Raw genomic sequence first — 22,207 nt, 5'->3', positions numbered from 1 at the left:
GCAGGAAAATCTGATAGTGTTTTTTCTCCCTTCTGAATAGAAGTTTACTTATTTTAAAAACTTAACGATAGGCAATCAAAATAAAAAAGGACAGTCAAGGTAAACTTTGAGGATAATATCAAGATGGATATCAAGAACTTCTCTGAATATTTACAAAGGAAGAGAGAATCCAAAGCTAACAGGCTTCTTAGAGAACAAGGATGGGGAACAAATAATGGGAAACCAAGAAAAGGCAGAGAGATCAAATAAATACTCGGCATCAGCCTTGTCAGTAGAATACATTAATAGCAAAATAAATAAGAATAAATATATAAATGTAATAACTATCACTAGTGAAAAAGTGCTGGCGAAACGAATAAGGCAAAGACCGATGAGCCCTAGGGACCTGATAAGATCCACCTGTGGGGCAGATAGGACCTCAGTTTGACATCTCATCTGAAAGACAGTGCTTCCTGACAGCTCGACACTCCCTCAGTACTCCAATACAATGTCAGCCTTAATTTTTGTACTGAAGTTCTGGAGTGGAGTCTTAAACCCACAAATTGTGACTTTGAGGTAAAGATGCTACAATTGAGCCATAGTTGACATTGCAAACGCATTCAAATGTGGATGCTAGAATTTATCTTTAACCCAGCTATTATCCAACATGCACACACCATCTCTTTCTCAAAGACTTAGCGTTAATTTTAAATACTCAAGACTGTAATTAGCCACCCGTCCGTACTGTCTAGGAGTAGAAATGGGCTTGCCTCTTGCTGTTCCCTTTCTTGTCCGATGGGGTTAAAATTCTCCTTCCATTGTTCTGATTGCAGCTAACTCGGCACAGACCCAGGAATGAAACCCTGGAATCTTAATGATTTGCCTATTCGACTTGCACACAGTGCTCTCTCAACAAGTGTCAAAGATATGATAGAACTGGAAACACCAACACTTTTGTGCGTATCAAAGTCATGGAGTTTTTACAGTATGGAAAAGGGTCCATTGCACCAGTCATCGAGCTATTCTACATTATTTTCCAGCACTTGGCCTGTAGCTTTCTATGCTATGGTATTTCAAGTGCTCGTCTAAATACTTTTTAAATGTCTTGATGGCTCCTGCCTTGACCATCCTTTTCGGCAGAGTTCCAGACACTGACCACCCTGTAGGTGAAAATTATTTTCCTCTAATTCCCTCTAAACCTTGCCTTCAAACTGTGCACCCTGGTTCTTGACCTCTTTACGAAGAGGAAAAGCTGCTTGCTGTCTGTTGTCTTGATGCACCTCATAACTTCATAGAGCTCAAACAGGTTTTCCCTTGCTCTTCTCTGCTCTAATGAAAGCAACACTAGCCTATCTAGTCTCTCTTGATTGATGAATCAAAGTTTGTGCGAAGATTTGTAGCTCAGGTGCTCGTTATTGTGGTTCTGTTCGCCGAGCTGGGAATTTGTGTTGCAGACGTTTCATCCCCTGTCTAGGTGACATCCTCAGTGCTTGGGAGCCTCCTGTGAAGTGCTTCTGTGATGTTTCCTCCGGCATTTATAGTGGTATAAATGCCGGAGGAAACATCACAGAAGCACTTCACAGGAGGCTCCCAAGCACTGAGGATGTCACCTAGACAGGGGATGAAACGTCTGCAACACAAATTCCCAGCTCGGCGAACAGAACCATAACATTGATGAATCACTCCAGCTCAGGCAATATCCTGGTGAACAAAAAAACAACGAACTGAGGATCTTGAAAATCTAAAACAAAAATAAAATCACTGGTCTTTCTGATGAAAGCACCCCATATGATTGGGAGTATAGGGGTGGGTGGGTAAAAGGTGGTGGTGTTCGGGTCCTAAATTATTGAACTTGATGTTAGTCTCGAAGGCCACAGGGTTACCAAACTGAAAATGAGATACTGTTCTTCCAGCTTGTGCTGAGCCTCACTCAGCAGAAATGTTGGCCACACAACATGGTGGTGTGTTGAAAAGGTAGGCAAGCAGAAGCTCCGAGTCATTTTTGAGGACAGAATGTAGGTGTTCATCACTAAAACAAAACTTTGCCCCCGGGCTTTCTTAAACTCCCAAATCAAGTCTGTCTCATTACACATCACCAAAACCAGTGTTTCCTAGTGCGCTGTACTGCAAGCTGCTGCCAATTCAATTTGTACTATAAGCTGATTTACCTCATTTCGTATACAACTTGAATTTAAACAAAACATCCTCAGTCCTGCATTGATTGCCCCCTTCTTGTAATTGCCCCTTTATCTGCTGTACCTGAACTTAGATTCCTGAGCCTTTCCATACTCTGTATCCTATTACTTGTTCTGAAAGCTTTAATAATCTTTGCTGAGCCCTTTCCCCTTTAAATGTTTCCATACAACTTAATCCATACCCCCACTCCCTACACCTCCACCAACTATGATTCAGGTGAAGCCCATCCCATTGGAACAGCTCCCTCCTTTCCCAGTACTGATGCCATTGTCACGTGAATTTGAACCCGTATTTCCCACATCAATCTTTGAGCCATGCATTTATTTCTTTAATCTTGACCATGTGCCAATTTTGAGCATTAAACGGCAACTAAATCTATCTTGGTTATTAGCTTGGACTGCCTTGGGTGTCCAAGATTTTTCTTCTCAAGTATTCTTGCGTAGCAGGTACTTTGTGATTAGTATAATCGCTAATAAAGTCACCATATTCCCAGAGGAAAATAGGGCTGCTGTCTCAGTGAAGACAGGCGGCTTGTGATGAATTTAACCTGAGAGTCACCATGCCTCAAGTGAATGAGAGGTTGGGAAAGCAGAGCCTTAGTGGTGATCTCAGTTTTGCTTTTTTAAATTCACTGCAAGGATTAACTACACTAGAGTCCTGCCACTTAGAATTTCCTGGTTCCATTAATGGCTTCCTGTCTGTTTTATTATCTTGTAGCACACGCACAAAATATTTTTCAAATTCATCTCTGAGCTGTGGATTAAGATTGTGTTTAGAGTAGGCACACAATATAGCGTCTGAAATGTGGGGTTGTTGGATGGTCTATTTGCCAATGGCCAGTTACTTTATAATGATTCACTGGCACCAATGTTCTGTAATTGATTTGAGCCTATTCCCATTGAGAGCCATGCATAATTATTGTTGGATATGGGTATCTTGTCAATGTAGCAATCATAACAGTAGCTGTAGTGATCCAGCATATTTTTCCCTTTCATTGACTGTATTAGACTGTTCTCTTTCCAGAGCTTTAGCCTCTTAAACAATTTACTCTTCAGTTGCGAACCCTCTAGCCAACATGGTGTGTTGTGTTCCACATTGCACCATTTAATTGGATGAGGCTCTTCATTTCGGGTGCTGTCCAGGTTCTACCACTTTAGTCATTCATGCCCTTTATATTTAGGGTGTAGCTTTGCTCGCTGAGCTGTAGGTTTGATATCCTGACGTTTCATTACCTGGCTAGGTAACATCATCAGTGGCGCCCTCCAAGTGAAGCGAAGCTGTTGTCTCCTGCTTTCTATTTATATGTTTGTCCTGGATGGGGTTCCTGGGGTTTGTGGTGATGTCATTTCCTGTTCGTTTTCTGAGGGGTTGAGAGATGGCATCTAGATCTATGTGCTTGTTTATGGCGTTGTGGTTGGAGTGCCAGGCCTCTAGGAATTCTCTGGCATGTCTTTGCATAGCCTGTCCCAGGATAGATGTGTTGTCCCAGTCGAAATGGTGGTTTTTTTCATCCGTGTGTAGGGTTATGAGGGAGAGGGGGTCGTGTCTTTTTGTGCCTAGCTGGTGTTCATGTATCCTGGTGGCTAACTTTCTTCCTGTTTGTCTTACGTAGTGTTTGTGGCAGTCCTTGCATGGAATTTTGTAGATGACGTTGGTTTTGTCCATGGGTTGTAGTGTGTCTTTTAAGTTTGTTAGTTTTTGTTTGAGAGTGTTGGCGGGTTTGTGTGCTACTAGGATTCCAAGGGGGTCTTAGTAGTCTGGCTGTCATTTCTGAGACTTCTTTGATGTATGATAAGGTGGTTAGGGTTTCTGGCTGTGTTTGGTCTGCTAGTCTTGATTTGTTCTTGAGGAATCTGCGGACTGTATTTTTTGAGTATCCGTTCTTCTTGAAAACGTTGTATAGGTGGTTCTCCTCTGTTTTCCAAAGTTCGTCTGTGCAGCTGTGATACAGCTTCGTTTGTGTGTGTTGTATCAGAACTCTATTCCAACAAGCCACCACACACTGCAGCACAGATGAACTTCAGAAAACTTTAATTACATTTCAAGGATAAACAAGGAGATATGTTTGTATTCCTTATTCATTAAGAAGCTACCTACAAGTTGTACTTGATGTCTGTAATAGGATTTTGGTTCTGGTTGAACTTGTTTGTGTAATATTAATTGTCTTATTCTTAAATCCTTCCAAGATTTTTAAAATAACCGCTCAGTGGACATTTAGTATTAAGTAGTACTCTAGTTGTCAGCCATTTTATGTAATTTTTGCTGACTGTGTCTTTAATTGTTTGTTCATTATCTCATATTGACACATGATGCTTTCCATTATTATTCCATTTACTTCTGATCCTACCATTGCTCCCATTATTAGTCAGAGCTTTCCTTTGTAATTTAATTCACGGTCTCGGCTTTCACAACTCCTATCTCCAATTTTCCATTTTTCCATTAGCAGTTGTTTTATTAATTCTAAAATTTTGACTGTTGTATAAATAACTTCCTCCATATAATTCTGTCAACCTAGTCAAGCAAACTCATTTAGCACAACTGGTACAATCTTGAAGTTAATATTATTATGTAGTGCAGTTCTTAATTCCTTTGTTTCCGGTTTGTTTGCAGTTATTAAATTGGAAAGGAAGGGGTTTTTCTTTTCTAGTCACTTGCTGGGAAAATAGCAGGAGTGAGACTAGCTGTGTTTCTTTTACAGAGAGCTGGAACATACAATACAGGCCAAATATTTTCCTTCCGTGCTATAACCATTCTGTGATTCTATTGAATGCTTATTTTTGCTAAAAATATCTCAACATTTGTTCCTCCATCATCTACATACTTTTTTCATAGTATTGATCATTATTTACCTCTCAAATATCCAGTGTTTTTTAATTAAGCAGCTGCACCCTTTTTATTAGGGTTTACATTGAGTCTATGACATTGTCCCCTATGGATTATTCTCTACATTTATGCTTCTTCCAAATTATTCATGATTTTATATAGACCTTTCCAGTTTTCAGCTTATCTAACAGCAAATTAACTGTGTGTTACTGCAGGCTTTCTATTTTAGTGGAGGCAGAGTTAATCACGCTGTAGCATTTTGCTGAAACAGTTTTGAAGTAAATCAGCACTGCACTTTTTAAATGTAATTTGCAAAACTAATTTTCTACAACAACTTGTACACTTCTGGAGTACAATGCTTACTTAAAAAGAACATTCAGTCTATATTTGCACATATTTTAAATGTGTAATATAATGAGTTATGAACTCTAAATGCCAAATTCCAGATTTTTCATGATAATCCCAAGAAGAAGTAGAACTATTTGTATAGCTTCTGTAACTGATAGGCAAATCCTTACCTTAAACTCCAACAACTTGTCCAAATCAGAAAACAGCAGTTTCTGATAAACAAATTATCAATTGGTAATATTGCTGTTTACTTCAGAATTGTGTGACAAGCTGCAAATGTCCTCAGATTCGCACATTTTCAGAGACTAACTAAATCATTCAATAACTTCTTCCTTTATAAATTAAAATAAAAACAAGAAATGCTGAGAATGCACTTGCTTTCCCACATCAATTTTAAATTTCACTGCAGACCTTGATCATCGTTTTCTTTAACCTAACTCTGTAATACCTTGAAGTGTGCAATCCAAGGAACTGTCTACAGAGTTTTCAAGTGGCAGGTCTGATGTTTATTCTGCATCCTTCTACATAATCGCTTAAAATTCTCAGATGCAAAAGCAACCATTGACTAGACTTGATTTGTCTCAGTCCAGCATGTTTTCAAGTATTCCAGACTCTCTCATCTGTTTTATTCAAGTGAAACGCTCATTCCTCCTTGTTTCTCTGAAGGAATGATCAAATTACACGAATCCTTTCCAGTTTCTGAAGCACAGTTGGTCAGGTGGGCCTTCATTTTTCGGTCTCCTGGTACAGCATCCTCTTTTGGATCTGGCTTCAATGTGAAGATGATCAGCTTCCAATTCTGTGTTTTATCTTTTACAATGGCTCACCCTATCTAGATCCCAATAGGATTTGAGGCCTGGATGACTACTCTGAGTGCTTTTCTGCCTCTAGCAAGTCATGCTGCACAATTTTGTTCTTGTATTACTTCTCTTACTTAATTTCTCTTTGCAAGTGTTTGCATTTTGGATCCCATGTCTTGCTGCATGGTTTTCACTGGATTGTTGACTGAAAGAAGTCATCACTTGCCTTAACATTTGGAAGAGCAAGTTCTTGGTGGTTCAAGTTTCATATTGACAATTGAGCATGAACTGGATCAATGTTGAAACATGAAGGGTAGAAAGAACATTCAAGAGAGCTACCCTATTTGGAAATTACTCCTGATGAAATGCAAATGCAACCGTAAGGAATGTTACTAAAGGGGAAGAATTAAATGCAACATGTAGCATAAGGGAACATGAGTCTTGGTTGGAACGAAGTAACGTGTATATGATGAATGATGATCTTTTGGCAATGCAATTTCTAAGAAGTACCTGGTCCAACAGGTGAAAGGTTTCCAAATTAAACAAGTGGGACTTCTTTACTCTGGGCTTCATGTAAAGAGAGATTATTCGAAAAAAAAGGCAAAAGTAAATAAGTATTAGCAAGCCAGGACCTAGGATGTTGTGTGGTCTACAATAGGATATAGTGTCAAAAGGTAGGTGGTTTGAAATTGCATGCATTAAACCACGTGTTTAACAATATACAACATTCCATTAAACAATTAATTCTGCAATCCCACAAGGGAAAATTTAAGAATATATTATTAAAGACATTTTAACAGGCTATTTGGATATCCAAGGTAATCAGGCAGAGCCAACATGATTTTTTCAAAAGGAACTATGTTTAACGAATCAGTGGGCAAATCATGGAATCCTGGCAACCGAGAAAGAGGCCATTCAGCCCATCGAGTCTGCACCGATAAATGAAATGGTGAACTGAGAGTAGTGTGGATCTTGCAGCAGCTTCTGAGTTGCAGGTTTTCTTGTAGATTTATTATGGTTATATATATATAAGAAGCATATGTTTTTTTTATTTTGAATCATGTTTGGAACTTGTATAGTCCAAAAAAATCGTGAAAAGAAAAATGTTGTGTGAGAGACGCTTCCATGTCTTTGTGTGTCGATCTGGAGGTTTTTTAATGTTTGAAACTTTATACTTTTAAAAACAAAAATTAACATGAATAAAAAGATTATACGTGAAGATAGACAGATTGTTTTACATATGGAGTTTGAGGAGGGGCCTACATGCAGATGGCTGTAGAGAGATTTTGTTTTAATCTGGAGAATGAAAGCTGATAGTTGAAGGACTTGAGGCATTTTTTTAAATTTGTTTTAGCTAAGTGCTTGATTTTGTTTTAAGATTTATTTTCTTTTATCGTTTGCATGATTAAGTTTAAAATCTGTGCGTGAGAAAAATTGGTTTATTTTTATGTATGAGGCGCTGTTGAGAGCTTTGTTTTAGGCTTAATGTCACTGAGTGCACTCTAGAGACAGGGTGTGATGGCTCATAGATTTAGAGAAGTGATTACGTAGCAGGATCAGTCAGATAGAAGGGGACTGTCAGGAAGGGGAAGAAGGTAGTTCAGAAGTCTTCTATGGCTATTCCTCTCTGAAACAGATATTCTGATTTGGGTACTGTTGAAGAAAATGGTCCCTCAGAAAGATAGAATTAACAGACAGATCTTGGGTAGTAAGAATGAATCTGATATTAAGCAGGGTTTGTCAAGATTTGAAAGAATAATTGTTGTAGGGGACTATCCTGTCAGGGACACAGACAGGAGATGCTGCAGCAGTGAGGGTGAATTTAGGATGGTATTTTTTTTTTCCTGGTATTTAGGATGGTATGTTGCCAGGGTTAAGGACATGTCAAAACGTTGGAAGCATGTTGTCAAAGGGGAAATTGAGAAGCCAGAAGTTGCACACGTTGGTAGGAGTGACGTAGTTGAGGAAAGGGTTACGGTTTTGCAGAGTGCATATAAAATGTTAGGTTTTATTTATTAGATTCCCTATAGTGTGGAAACAGGCCTTTTGGCCCAATAACTCCAAAGAGTAACCCACCCAGACCCACCTCCCTCTGACTAATGCACCTTTCACTATGGGCAATTTAACATGGCCATTTCACCTGACCTGCACGTCTTTGGACTGTGGGAGGAAACCAGAGCACCCGGAGGAAACCCACGCAGATGTGGGAACAATGTGCAAACTCCACACAGACAGTCGCCCAAGGCTGGGATTGAACCTGGGTCCCTGGCATTGTGAGGTAGAGGTGCTAACCGCTGAGTCACTGGTAGAAGGTTAAAAAACACACCTCCAAAAGTAGTCATCTCTGGATTATTCCCAGTGCCAGGTTCTGATGAGTGAAAGAATGGAAGAACAGGGCAGATAAATCAAATGTCCGAAGAAGTGATGCACTGTTCAGAATTCAGATTCTTGGATCATTGGGATCTCCTCTGGAATAGAAAAAAGCCTCTTCAAAAAGGGTGGATTTCACCCAAACAGGAAAGGGACTAATATCCTGAAGGAGAAATTCGGGCCCCTGTAAATTATTAGAGACTGGGTTTTGGAGGGTTCCTAAGTAGCAGTGAAGTTGAAAAGACAAGGATGGATCTGAATCAGAAAAGAGCAAGTTAATTAGAAAAGACTCACGAGAGTAAGTCAGAACAAGGTAACTCTGAAGAATTAAACTGCATTTATTTCAATGCAAGGGATCTTGCAAGTAAGGCTGATGAACTCCCAAGATTGTGTCGGGGGAGCATGGGACTAGGGCGTCATTTCTATTACAGAAACTTGGCTGAGGGAAAGAAAGGACTAGCTGCTCAATGTTCTGGATTTTAGATTGTATAGGAAGGATAGAAAGGGGGGTAGGAGAAATGGAGAAGTAGCATTTTTGATAAAGGAAACATTACTATAGAATTTAGGATATTTCTGAGGAATCATCCAGTGAAAATATATGGGTTGAAATTAGGAATAAGAAAGGGATGGTCACTTTGATAGGATTGTACTGAAGGCCCCCAGTAGTCAGAGGGAAATTGAGGAGCAAATATGTAGAGAGATCTCAGATATAAGTAAGAATAATAGGTGATTTTAATTTTCCAAACATTTGACTGGGATTACCATAGTTTTAAAAGTTTGGATGGTGATGAATTTGTTAAATGTGTTAAGAAAAGTTTCATTACCGATATGTAAATGTGCCTACTAGAGAAGGAACAAAACTTGACCTTCTCTTGGGAAATAAGCCAGGTCAAGTGACTGAAGCGTTGATAGGGGGAACACTTTGGGACTAGTGATCATAATTCTGTTAGTTTTAAAATAATCATGAAAATATCTTCCATAAAAGTTAAAGTTCTTAATTGGAGTAAGGCACATTTTAAGGATATGAAATAAGAATGTTCAAAAGTTGATTGGAGTAGACTGTTCATATATAACAGGATAAGTAACGGTAGGAGACTTCCAAAAGTGTGATAACGAGAGTTCGGAGGCATTATGTTCCAGTTTGAATGAAAGGTAAAGCTGGTAAGGTTAGGGAACAATGGATGAATAAAGATATTGGAGGTTCTCGTTAAGAGTAAAAAGAATCATATATTAGATAGGGACACCTGCGATCAAAATAATCTCTTGAAGAGTATAATGACTGTAGGGACATACTTCAGAAGGAAGTCAGCATTGCAAAGAGGGGAAATGAAAGAGCTTTGGCAAATAAGGTTAAAGATAATCCAAAGAGTTGTTGTTTGGGGTTCACTGAGCCAGCTGATTTTTTGTTTTGCAAACATTTTGCACCGCCCCCCCCCCCCCACCTTCTGGATGATATCTTCAGTGCTGTGTAGCTTCTGGATGAAGTGCTATTGTTGTGATCTGCCCAGAGTTTATATGGTCTGTTTACCATGGTGGATGGTTCTATTTCTGGTTTTGTACTGTAGTGGTCTATAGATAGTCTATTTCTACATGTTTGTTTATGGCACCGGTGGATGAATATCAAGTCTGCAGGAATTCCCGAGCTTGTCTTTGTTTTACCTGTCCCAGTATCATAACATTGTCCCAGTTGAATTGGTGTCCTTCATTGTCATTGTGTCTTGACTTGACAGAGAGCTTTGTTGCAAGCTGATGCTCTCATATTCTGGTAGCAAGTGTCCTGCCCGTTTGTCCTATGTAATGTTTCTCATAGTTGCTGCATGGTATTTTGTATGTTGCATTCGTCTGTTTGTGGTGGGTATGGGGTCTTTTATCTTCGGTAGTAGCTGGCAAAGTGTGGCTGTTGGTTTGTGTTGCTGTCATTATTCCCAGAGGAAGTAGGAGTCTTATAGTCAGTTCTGAGACGTTTCTAACACAGGGCAGGGTGGTCAGTGTGTTGGGGCACATAGTGTCTTCTTGGTGTTGTTTGTATACTAGGCATCGGCGGATGAAGCTGTTAGGATACCAATTATTAGCAGAGACTTTGTATAGGTGTTTCTCTTTTTTGCAGAGCTCTGGGGTGTTGCAATGTGTTATAGCTCATTTAAACAAAGTCTTGACACAGCTGTGAGTGTGGACATCGGGGTGGTTACTTTGTAATTAAGAGTCTGGTTTGTATATGTAGCCTTTCTGTACACTCTGGTAAGGAATTCACCATTGTTTGTTCATTTTACCAGTACGTCTAAGAGCGTGAGTTGGTTGTCGTTCTCCTCTTTGGTGAACTTGATCCTGGTGAATGCGCTATTAATAAGGCGATATGTGGTTTCTAACTTGGACTGTTTAATGATAACGAAGGTTTCGTCCATGAAGGTATAATCCAAAGAGATTCTGCAGCACATTAAGAGCAATAGAGCAACTAAAGAAAGTGTAGGACCCGATAAAGATCAAATAAGTCAGCATTGTGTTGGACCTCAGGAGACAGGAGAGATTTTAAATGAGTATTTTGTGTCAATTTTTATTGTGGAGAAAGAAATGGAGGCTAGATAACTTAGGAAAGTAAATATTGATGTTTTAAAAACTGTTCACATTACAGAAGAGGAACGTGCTGGAGGCTTTAGAAAACTTAAAGATGGATAAATCTCTAGGACTTGATAAAGTGTATCCAAGGATGTTGTGGGAAGTTAGGGAAGAAATTGTGGGGCCCCAGCAGAAATTTTGTATCATCTATAACCATAGGTGAGGTGCCGGAGGACTAGAGGTTGGTTAATGTTGTGCATTTATTTAAGAAAGGCTGTAAGGAGAAGCCTGGAAACTATAGACCAATGAATCTGACGTTGGTGGGTAAGTTATTGGAGGTGATTGTGTAAAATAGGATTTACATGCACTTGGATAGGCAAAAACTTATTAGGGATAGTCAGCATGATTTTGTGTTTGGGAAATTGTGTCTTCCAAACTCGTTTGAGTTTTTTGAGGAAGTAACCAAAATGATTGTTGAGGGCAGAGCAGTGGGCATTGTTTATTTGGACTTTAGTAGAATCTTTGATAAGGTTTTGCCTGGTAGACTAATTGGTAAAGTTTGCTTACATGGTACGCAAGGCGAGGTTGGAATTGGTTTGAAGGTAGGCGATAGGTTGGTTGTGGCGGAATGTTGTTTTCCAGACTGGAGGCCTGTGACTAGTGGCATTCCACTGGGATCAGTACTGAGTCACCTTTTGTTTGTCATTTATGTATGTAATTTGGATGAGAATATAAGAGGCATAATTAGTAAGTTTGCAGATGTCACCAAAATTGGTGGTATAGTGGACAGTAAAGGAGGTTGTCTCAGCTTATAGAGAGATTTTGATCAGTTGGTTCAATGGGCTGAGGAGTGACAGATGGAGTTTAATTTGGAGAAATGCAAGATATTACATTTTGGTATAAACAAGCAAAGGGAGGGCCTATATACAATTAATGGTAGCGCCCTATGTACAGTTGTAGAGCAGAGAGACTGAGGGGTTTAGGTACATAATTCTTTGAAATTTGCATCACAGGTAGACAGGATGGTCAAGAAAGCATTTAGCACACTTGCCTTCATTGCTTATACCTTTGAATATAGGAGTTGGGACATCATGTTGAGGTTGTACAGGATGTTGATGAGGCCTCTCCTGGAGTACTATGTGTAGTTCCGGGTCACACTGTTATAGGAAGGATGTTATTAAACTGATAGGGTTCAGAAAAGGTTTACCGGAATGTTGCCAGGAATGGAGTTTGAGTTATAAAGATAGGCTGGGACTTTTTTTCACTGGAGCATAGGAGACTGAAGGTGACCTTAGATGTTTATAAAATCATGAGGGGCACAGATAAAGTGAATAGCAAAGGTCTTTTCCCTAAGCTGGGGGAGTTAAAAGCTAGGAAACATATTTGCTGGGGGAGTTAAAAGCTAGGAAACATATTTTTAAGGCGAGAGGAGAAAGATTTAAAAAGGACATGAGGGACAACTTTTTTACACTAAAAGTGGTCAGTATGTGAAATAAACTGCCAGAGGAAGAGGTGGCTGCATATACAGCCTCAATTTTAAAATGAAATTTGGGTAAGTACATGAATAGGAAAAGCAAGCAGGTGGGACTATTTTAGTTTAGAAACAGGTCGGCGTCAACTAATTGAACCAAAGGGTCTGTTTCAATGCTCTACAACCCTCCAAAGAGCATCCCACCCAGACACAATCCCAACCCTATACCTGCAAATCCGTGGATACAATGGGGCAATTTAGCATGACCAATCCACCTAATCTGCACATCTTTGGTCAGTGGGACGAAACAGGAGTCCCTGGCAGAAACCACGAAGACAAGAGGAGAATGTGCAAAGTCCACACAGGTGGACACCCAGGTCTGGATTTGAATCCAGGTCCCTGACTCTGTGAGACAGCAGTGCTAGCCACTGAACCTTCATGCTGCCTATAGTGCTTGGGGCATTTGATAAGATGCCATATCAAAGATTATTGCAGAAAATAAAAACTTATGGTGTACGGGGTGATATATTGACATGGATAGAAGATTGGCTAACAGGCAGGTAGACTAGGAAAAAGTGAGTCTTTTTCAGGCTAGCAGAATGTCAGGAGTGGTATGCCATGGGTTGGTGCTGAGCCTCAATTTTTTACATTTATAAATAATTTGGATGGAAAGTATGCTTGCCAAATTTGCTGATGACAAAGGTAGGAAAGACAATTGTGAAGATGAGCCTTCAGAGGAATATAGATAGATTCAGTAAGTAGCCAGTGATCTGGCAAATGGAATATGATGTGGGAGAGTGTGAAATTGTCCATTTTGGCAGAAAGAATAAAAGAAGAGGCATACTATCTAAATGGTAAGAGGTTGCAGAGAGATATCAGAGAGCATGCATTGGTATGCAGACCCTAAGGTATAGGAGCAGAATTAGGCCTTCGGAGCATCATGCCTGCTCTGCTGTTCGATCATGGCTGATAGGTTTCTCAACCCCATTCTCCTGCCTTCTCACCATAACCCTTGATCCCCATATTTATCAAAAAACCTATCTTTTATGTTCTTAAAGACACTCAGTGACTTGGCCTCTACAGTCTTCTGTGGCACTGAGTTCCACAGATTCATGGGGACACTCTGTTGGAAGAAATTCCTCCCCTTCTAGGTTGTCAATGGCTGTCACTGCACTCTGAGGCCCTTTGGGTCCTAGTCTTTCCTACTAGTGAAAATGTCTCCTCCATGTCCACTTTATCCAGGTTTCTCAGTATTCTGTAAATTTCTCCTCCTCCTTCATTCATAGGATCATTCTTGTGATCCTCATCTGGACCACCTCCAAGACCAGCATATCCTTTCTTAGATATGGGACCCAAAACTGCTTTTAATGTTCCAAATGCCGTCTGACCAGAATCTTATACAGCCTCAGCAGTACATCCTTACTCTTATAATTTAGTACTGTAACTTTGCAGTTGCTTCCTAATTACTAATTGATCCTGCGTGTTAATCTTGAGAATCCTGAACTATGACTCCTGGAACTAGATCCCTTTGTGCTTCAGATTTCCAAAGCCTTTCATGCTTAGAAAATAATCTATGCCTCTACTCTTCCTTCCGAAATGCGTAACCTCGCATGGTTGTGCAGTGTATTCCATCTGCCACATCTTTGCCCCGTCACCTAGCCTGTCCAAGTCTTTCTGCAACCTCCCTGCTTCTTCAACACTATCTGTCCCTTGACCTATCTTTGTGTCATCTGCAAACATAGCAACAATACTCTAATTTCCTTCATCCAGATGGTAGTGTATAATGTGAATAGTTGTGGTTCCACTGACCCCTGTGGAACTTCATTAGTCACCAGCTGCCATCCTGAAAAAGAACCCTTTATCTGCACTCTCTTCCTTCTGCCAGTCAGCCAATACTCTGTCCGTGCCACCATGAGCTCTTATTTAGCAGTTTTCTGAGCAGCATCTTGTCAGAAGTCTTCTGAAAATCCAAATAAGTCACACCATGGCAGCACGGTGGCTCAGTGGTTAGCACTGCTGCCTCACAGTACCAGGGTCCCAGGTTCAATTCCTGCCTCGGGTGGCAGTCTGTATGGAGCTTGCACATTCCCCCCGTGTCTGCGTGGGTTTCCTCCAGGTGTTCCAGTTTCCTTCCACAGTCCAAAGATGTGCCGGTCAGGTGATTTGGCCATGGTAAATTGCCCATAATGCTAGGTGCATTAGTTAGAGGAAAATGGGTCTGGGTGGATTATCTTCGGAGGGTCGGTGTGGACTGATTGGGCCAAAGGGCCTGTTTCCATACTGTAGGGAATCTAATCTAATCTTACTGGCTGTCCTGTGTCTAACTTACAGGTTGCTTACTCAAAGAATTTGAACAGATTTATAAGGCATGACGTCCTATTGACAAAACCAGCTTATTCCGCCCCATTTTACCATGCATTTCCAAGTACTCCTGAAATCTCCTTCCTTAATGGATTCTAAAATTTTACCAGTGACTGAGGTCAGGCTAACTGCCCTATAATTTCCTGTCTTCTGCCTCTTTCTCTTCTTAAACAAGGGTATTTTAATTAGCCATTTTCCAGTCCTCAGGCATCCTCCCTGACCCCAGTGAATTTTGAAAGATCACCACCAATGCTTTCACAATCTCCTTAGCTATTTCTTCAGACTCCTGGGGTGCAGTCTGTCCAGTCTGGGTGATTTAGCCACCTTCAGATCCTTCAGCTTCCCAGCACCTTCTCCTTAGTGATAGACACTATACTCACCTCTACCCTTAACTCTCTCGAGTTCTGGTATGTACTGGTGTCTTCCACTGTGAAGACTGATACAAAGTATCTGTTCAGTTCCTCTGCCATTTCTTTGTTCTCCATTGCTACTTTGCCAGTGTCATTTTCCAGACACAGCGAGTAATCAGGAATACTCATAGAATATGATGTTTATTGCAAGGGGAATTGAATGCAAGGTTAAGGAGGTTACACTTCTGTTATGCAGGGCATTGGTGGGACGGCATCTGGAGTGCTGTTCACAGTACTGGTCACTGTACTTACAAAGGGATGTTAAATGCATTGGAAGCAGAGCTAAAAGGGTTTACTAGACCAATACTTGGGATAAGCGGATTGCCTTATAAAGAAAAGTTTGGCCTGTATCTCCTGAAGTTTAGGAGTCACAGAGGTGACTTACTTGGAAATAAGATCTTGAGACTTGTTTAGGTGGATGTGGGAAAAGATGTTTCATCTTGTGGGAGAGTCCAGAACTAGAGGTCGTTGTTTAAAAATAACAGTTGCCCACTTATGACAGCTGAGGAACCGTTTTTTCTGAGGGTCGAGAATCTTTGAAATTTCCTTCTTGAGAAAGCAGTGCAAATAAATGTTTAAATATTTTAAGACAGAAGTATTTAGGTTCTTGATAACCTTTCATCCCCTTCGTTATCTGAGGTATGCAGGAATGTAGAATTGAGGTTAAAATCAGATGATTTTATATATCAAAAGAAAAGGACTGACCCAATCTTTCCTACTAAGTTCAATTGGAATTGATGTCTCTGCCCAGTTTATAATTTGAAGCCATCAATTTTATCAATATATACTTAATTGTATATGAAGTTAATCTGAGGTTTAATAACTTGTTAACATCTGGAGTATTAATTAAGTTTAAATTGGTGACGGTGCACAATATCACTGGTGTCCAAAGGTCTGGATGTATGAATGTAGCAATGAAGGAAAATGCATAATACATTGGAATAGTCGAGACAAGAATTGGTCGACTGACTCAAATGGATTGAGAAAATCACATGGCAGCTTTTTTAGTTATAAAGTCAAAACTTTAACTTCTGGGCCGCAACTGAGTATTCCATTCAAGAACGAAAAGATAATCAGAAATAGTCATATCTTTGACATTTATAGTCAGTGAAAATATAATGCATTATATCATAACTTTTGAATTTATTGCATAGCTGTGAATTTTGATACTATATTTATTTCATAATGAAACCAGGTGTAAGAAAATGGTGCCAGCCTCGAAAAGATTCACAATTCATCGAGCTTCGAATGTGCTGACACTTTCTCTGAAGCGCTTTGCAAACTTTACAGGTGGAAAGATCACAAAGGTACTTTTCAATTTTGAAAATTCTATTTTTCCTAAATTCTATTTGTTGTAAATAAATGGTTGAGGTAAGAAACTCCAAGGGTTTGGGGGAAGGAGACCACCCTAAGCACATTAAAACATTTAATGGTGAATTGTCTTTCGCAACCTCTAGCATCTTTATGTAGTTAAGGGAATTTCTTCCTTAATTATCCTAACTTTTGTATACTTTCTAGTCAGCTTTTCAGACTTAAAACAGGCTCTAAATTGAAGGCAAATTGGTGGCAAATTGGAGGTTTTCAATATTGCTATTTTTTTTGGAAATACAGTTTTCATTCGGTTCCCTCCATTTAAATTTTATTACATTTCTATTCTTTGCAAAAACACTGTCTAGCACTTAGCCACAGAAGAACAATAGTCTCATCTTAAAATTCTGTTCACACTTAAGTTCTTTGATCTGACAAGGGATGAAAATGGTTAAATTAAGGTCTTAACGTTGACTTGGCTTTATTTCAAATGGAATAGCTCAAATACTGTGACTGCACTCCCAAGATTAGACATGGATGGATCCATGGACTGTTCTGTTTCCTGAGCAGCGCAACAAGGTCTACATTTTTTTTTTCTTCTTGGGGCACGATTCAGGATCTCTCCAATCACTGCAGACTGTTATGGCAAAATAGTCAGGATGATGTGAAAAGGAAGGCATTGTTTGTTTTGAATTACAATGATCAGGAATTTTCATTGCGGAAATTCAAAATACTACAAATGGTAGAAATCTGAAATAAAAATTGAAATGCTGTAAAAGCCCACTTGTGGAGAGAAACCACTAACATTTCATACTGATGATTTTTCATCAAAATTATTTGTTTCCCCAGATGTTGTAATTTATATTGTGTTGATCTGCAAAAACATGGACATTTAAATAAAGACTTGCATTTATATGACAATTTATATCTTTCAGGTATATTTAAACTATTTAACAGGAACTGTGCAATTTTGAAGTGTAGTGATTGTTTTAATAGAGAAAAATATCCTTTAAGTGTGGAGAAATATCTTTCCACTCATTTTGGTTGCTCATTCAAAGAAACTGAATGTTGTTAATGCCAGGATGGCTGCTGTCATCCATACACGGACAGATGGTAGTTCTCACATGGTATTGTCAGAGCCTTCTGGCTGCTATTATCACTTCCGGCTGGCTGTCCTGCTGGCCACTGCACCCTCCACTGATGTCCATATCCTTCACTGTACGGTTTGCCACTTTACTTGGAGTGAGACACTAGTGGTTCTTTATTTGTGTGTCTGAATCAGTGGTTTGCTAACGAAATTCAGGGGCATCTCTTATATGGATGCTTCACTGGTACAGTGCTATAATAAAATCAAACACTGTCAAGTCAATTCTGCTGTGATCTTTGTTGATTTCAGTGAACTGACATTCAGGAGTTTGACTGAAAAGTTGTGTTTCTGTGTCTGTATGATCATTGTGCCACCCAGCAGTTGTGTTGGTAACAAACTACAAGTAATTTGGAATCTTGGATTTTGTGTTTCATTTAATCTTCTGAAAGGTGTGCAATCTGTGGAGAATCTGACTTAGTAGGTGATTTAGTAATTTGTCTTTCCTTTTAGGAAGTGAGGTACTCTGAATATTTGGATGTTCGACCCTATATGTCACAGTCTAATGGAGAGCCAGTTATCTATGTATTATATGCAGTATTGGTACATTCAGGATTCAGCTGCCATGCTGGACATTACTACTGTTATATCAAGGTAATTGTTGAAAATGATTAACATTTGAAAGTAAGTTTCCAGAATGGCCTATGTATAACTTGTAAATTTTTATGTTAATTCAGTAAGTAATTTGTTTGAATATCTTGTGGAAATTATCAGCTTTCACAAGTCTTCATTCTTTAACAATTATATTTCAAATTAAAATGGAAATAAATCTACTCTCAGGCTAGCAATGGACAGTGGTACCAGATGAATGACTCTGTCGTATCTTCAAGTGACATCAGATCAGTGCTCAACCAACAAGCCTATGTGCTCTTTTACATCAGGTATTGAAATAATTTTTTTACGTTGAAATGTAATTGTTCTCATAACTTTGACTAGTCTTGTACCAAAACAAAGATTCATAATTTTTCAGATCTCATGATACAAAAAATAGCTCAGAACATTCTAATCACCCAGGCCAGTCATCTCCAAGGCCACCTGTAAACCAACGATTGGCTACCAGTCAAACTGTATCTGGTTTTATTGGACCACAGCTCCCTCCACACAGGACCAAGGTAGGATCTGTTGGGTCAAACCAGTTTTTGTTTCTACAGTGGCTGCATGAACAACTATAAATAATCTTGAAGCACATCTGTCTTGATTCACAATAACTTTATTTAAATATAAAAGCATTGAGGATTTCCAAATATGGAAGTAGATACTTAATGTAATTTCTGAATCAAGATGATGATTATTGAGCATTTTATTTTGACGTGGAGGTGCCAGTGTTGAACGGGGTGGACAAAGTCAGAAGTCACATGACACCAGGTTATAGTCCAACAGGTTTATTTGAGTTCAAGTTTTTAGAGCATTGCTCCTCTTTCAACTGAAGTCACCACTTTGCCTGACAAAGGATCAGTGCTTCGAATGCCTGTGACTTCAAATTAACCTGTTGGACTATAACCTGGTGTCATGTGACTTCTGATTTTTATTTTAGCTTGAATTCACCATACTGCTTTTGAAAGTCAAAGAAAAATATTTCAAATCCGAGATGTATTTCATTTCTGTTATAAATAATGTTAGTTGTTTACTGGAATGGAAGAGCTAAGGTATTGGAAAAATCAATTACCTTGAAGCAAATTGTTTTTATAGATCCAGTCTTTTTATTTTGACTGGCTCCTGGCACCCCGAAAGGTTCAGATTGCCCATATGGAAAGTCCTGCACATGCACACTTTGTGAAACAGTGTCAGTAAAAAAAAAATGGTATCCATATAAACTCTCTAAATATGAATCAACGGGAAAGAATAGCATCATTGGTGATACTGGCAAGGGTACTGTGCATGCATGCTGAGTGCATTTTGGGGCTGGCAGCAGACATTGTGTTAATTTTATGTATTTTTAATCATGGACTGAAATAAGAAAAGAACTCATGTATTGCTGAAAGCTTTTTACATGTTTTGGAAGGAAGTAATCTGAGACTCATTGTGACCCAGTGATTGAAGTGTGGTTGTAGCTGAGCTGGAGCCAATTGATTGTGGAGAAATGGAGCTTTGTAGCTGGTTGGTCTGTATACTTTGTGCGGTTATCAATGACAAAGACCTTTTGCCTGCTAATGAATGTGATTGGTTCTCTGCTAACTATACAGCTGAGGTTGTGAAGCAGATAATGGGAAGCCTTCTGAGCTCCAGGTCAAAAGTGTTCTATTCTCTGCAGTAAAAGCCACTTTAAGCCTGAAGAAAATCTGTTTATTTTTCCTCCAGCAATTGCCATAAGCTGTAACTTACTAATAAAAGATCTTTAATAAGTGAACCAGCCACTCTGTTCCTCTTGCAAGTTAATGGAAGCATCTGTCAAAGGAAGATTAAGAAATAGCATTCTGATCACAAGAACTTTCTCATTAGGTCCTGTGAGAAAAAGCCATTGAGCTGCTTTCCCAGTTCCCCATCAGCCATAACACCCATTTGTTAAAAATGTATGTGCGCGCGCGTGCAAGCATTTAAAGGTGGGTTTAAAAGGGGATTAGATTTTTAATTAGTTGTTATATGACAGTGATTCATAACTGTTTTCTGTAGCTAGAGTCTAATTATTTGCAATATATAGTTATTTTTGGCAAGCATAGAAACCTGGTCTGTTTTCTATCAACCTGGTAAATTGGGGAATTTTGCATACTCTTTAAATTCTTTAACTCTTATGATGCTGGAAATTGCTGAGGCATAACATTCTGCAGTCCGTCATAAATGCAAATGTTTATAAATAGTGTACTCCTTGTATGTAAGACAGATTTATATGTAAACATTTGCTTCTACATTCCTAGCAGAGTGCATATGTAAAATTTGTTTGATTCTTAATACTTTATATTTTGCTTTTAAAGTATTTGGCATCAGAAACAAAACGGAGTTCAGAACTCATTTCATACAGCAATGAATGATCTGGAATGCATTTTTTGAATGAGCAGTAGAAACTAATTCAATAGCTCTGTAAAGGCTATCAAACAACTACCTGAGGGGACAAAGTTGAAAGACAAGTATGAAAGCTCAGTAAAGTGGGACCTTCGCTTGTTCTTTCAAACAGCAAATGTGCTGAAACGAAACAGGTTATTCCAGTGTTGTAAGATTTTAATTGCTTCCATCCCCCAAGGATTTTCACCTTGTCTCTTATTCCCTCTCTATCTTCATCCCTCTGTATCACCATGGCATCACTATCTGCTGTCTCATCAGCTTTCAAATTCATTTGCACAATGTTGAGGTAAAGTTCAAAGATCAGCTGGTGAACAGAACAAAAAAATTGAAAATATATTCTTTAATCCAAACGATTAATGTGCTTCTCAAACATCCCACAATCCTTGAACATTTATCCTTATATATGGACATCTAAATTGCTAGCATGGTGCACAACTAATTCCATTTTCCACTAATTCCTAAATTTGGGAGTGGTTGCTATTCATATATTGAAATTATCTGCTAATGAGCAACAGTTATAATTCTGTGAAATCAGATGCTATTGCAATACATTTGGTAAACAAATCAGAGTTTACTGTAAATCACAATTAGGCGGTCAGTTTTACTCAATCACATTGAAAAGCAAATTGATGCATAAGAAAGAGTTCAGGGAATAGTGACGATTCTGGTTTTTGGAAGTTTTAAATGTTGAAGATCTATGAAACTAAAATGTTTTTGTTGCTAATTTTGAGGGGATTTGAGAGTAATTCTTGAGGGTAAGCAACCTGTTTAATTTGGGCATGGAGTATAGGACTAGAGGGCACAATTACAAAATCCACAAGTCTAACTCAAGGTTAGAGCACTAGAAGAAACAAACTTTCTTCCACAACCCTGTGGATATCTGTAACAAATGCCCATGGAGGGGAGTTAATTTAAGAACAATTAAAATACTTGAAATAGATTTTAAAACAATTATTTAATAATTTGATTTAAGTAAAATAAATAACAAGGAAATTTTTAAGAATTTGCACGAACAGATAACTTAAAATTCAAATGTAAACTGAGGATTGGGGGACTTGTATGGTGGGAACTTGATGAGCCAAAAAGTCTCTTTTAGGTTTTCTGAATTGTTATTGCACAATCAATCTTATTTATGGCTTTTGAACAAAATACATTCTGCATAGCAGGGATAGCATAATTTTGGACTTTAAAATGCCACAAAACTGCTTCCCAGCCCCTCAATGCTACACTCTATTGGATATTTATGGAAATTGCTAGTAACTCTTCTGTTCTTTCTTTGTGTGACCAATTTTGGAATTACTAAAATAATCTGAGTCAGTAAAATAGAATCTTTTATTTAAATCAGAAGTACATTTAACTGACCTGGTACTGAAATTGTGGGCTGATTTCCATTTCTGTTTTGTTGTATACAAGGATTAAAAAGTAAAACACGTTTGCTGTATTGCCC

The 22,207-nt window shown here is 38.8% G+C and overlaps 1 protein-coding gene across 6 annotated transcripts in view; it reads left to right on the top strand.

Moving 5' to 3' along the window:
- usp42 (ubiquitin specific peptidase 42) overlaps window positions 1-22,207 on the top strand; it is a 105,218-nt gene that overhangs the window by 47,045 nt on the left and 35,966 nt on the right. For all 6 annotated transcript variants that reach the window (XR_011954941.1, XM_072559800.1, XM_072559796.1 and 3 more), the window contains 4 exons: window positions 16,507-16,618; window positions 18,217-18,357; window positions 18,544-18,644; window positions 18,734-18,875. Coding sequence is in view for 5 of the 6 variants with exons in the window: in XM_072559800.1 (XP_072415901.1) it covers window positions 16,507-16,618; window positions 18,217-18,357; window positions 18,544-18,644; window positions 18,734-18,875 (496 nt within the window). In the remaining variant the exon portion in view is untranslated. The remainder of the gene's footprint in view (window positions 1-16,506; window positions 16,619-18,216; window positions 18,358-18,543; window positions 18,645-18,733; window positions 18,876-22,207) is intronic.

Source organism: Chiloscyllium punctatum, chromosome 40, assembly GCF_047496795.1.
Source record: "Chiloscyllium punctatum isolate Juve2018m chromosome 40, sChiPun1.3, whole genome shotgun sequence".
Lineage (NCBI taxonomy): Eukaryota > Metazoa > Chordata > Chondrichthyes > Orectolobiformes > Hemiscylliidae > Chiloscyllium > Chiloscyllium punctatum.
This window is presented reverse-complemented; position numbering and strand designations above follow the sequence as displayed.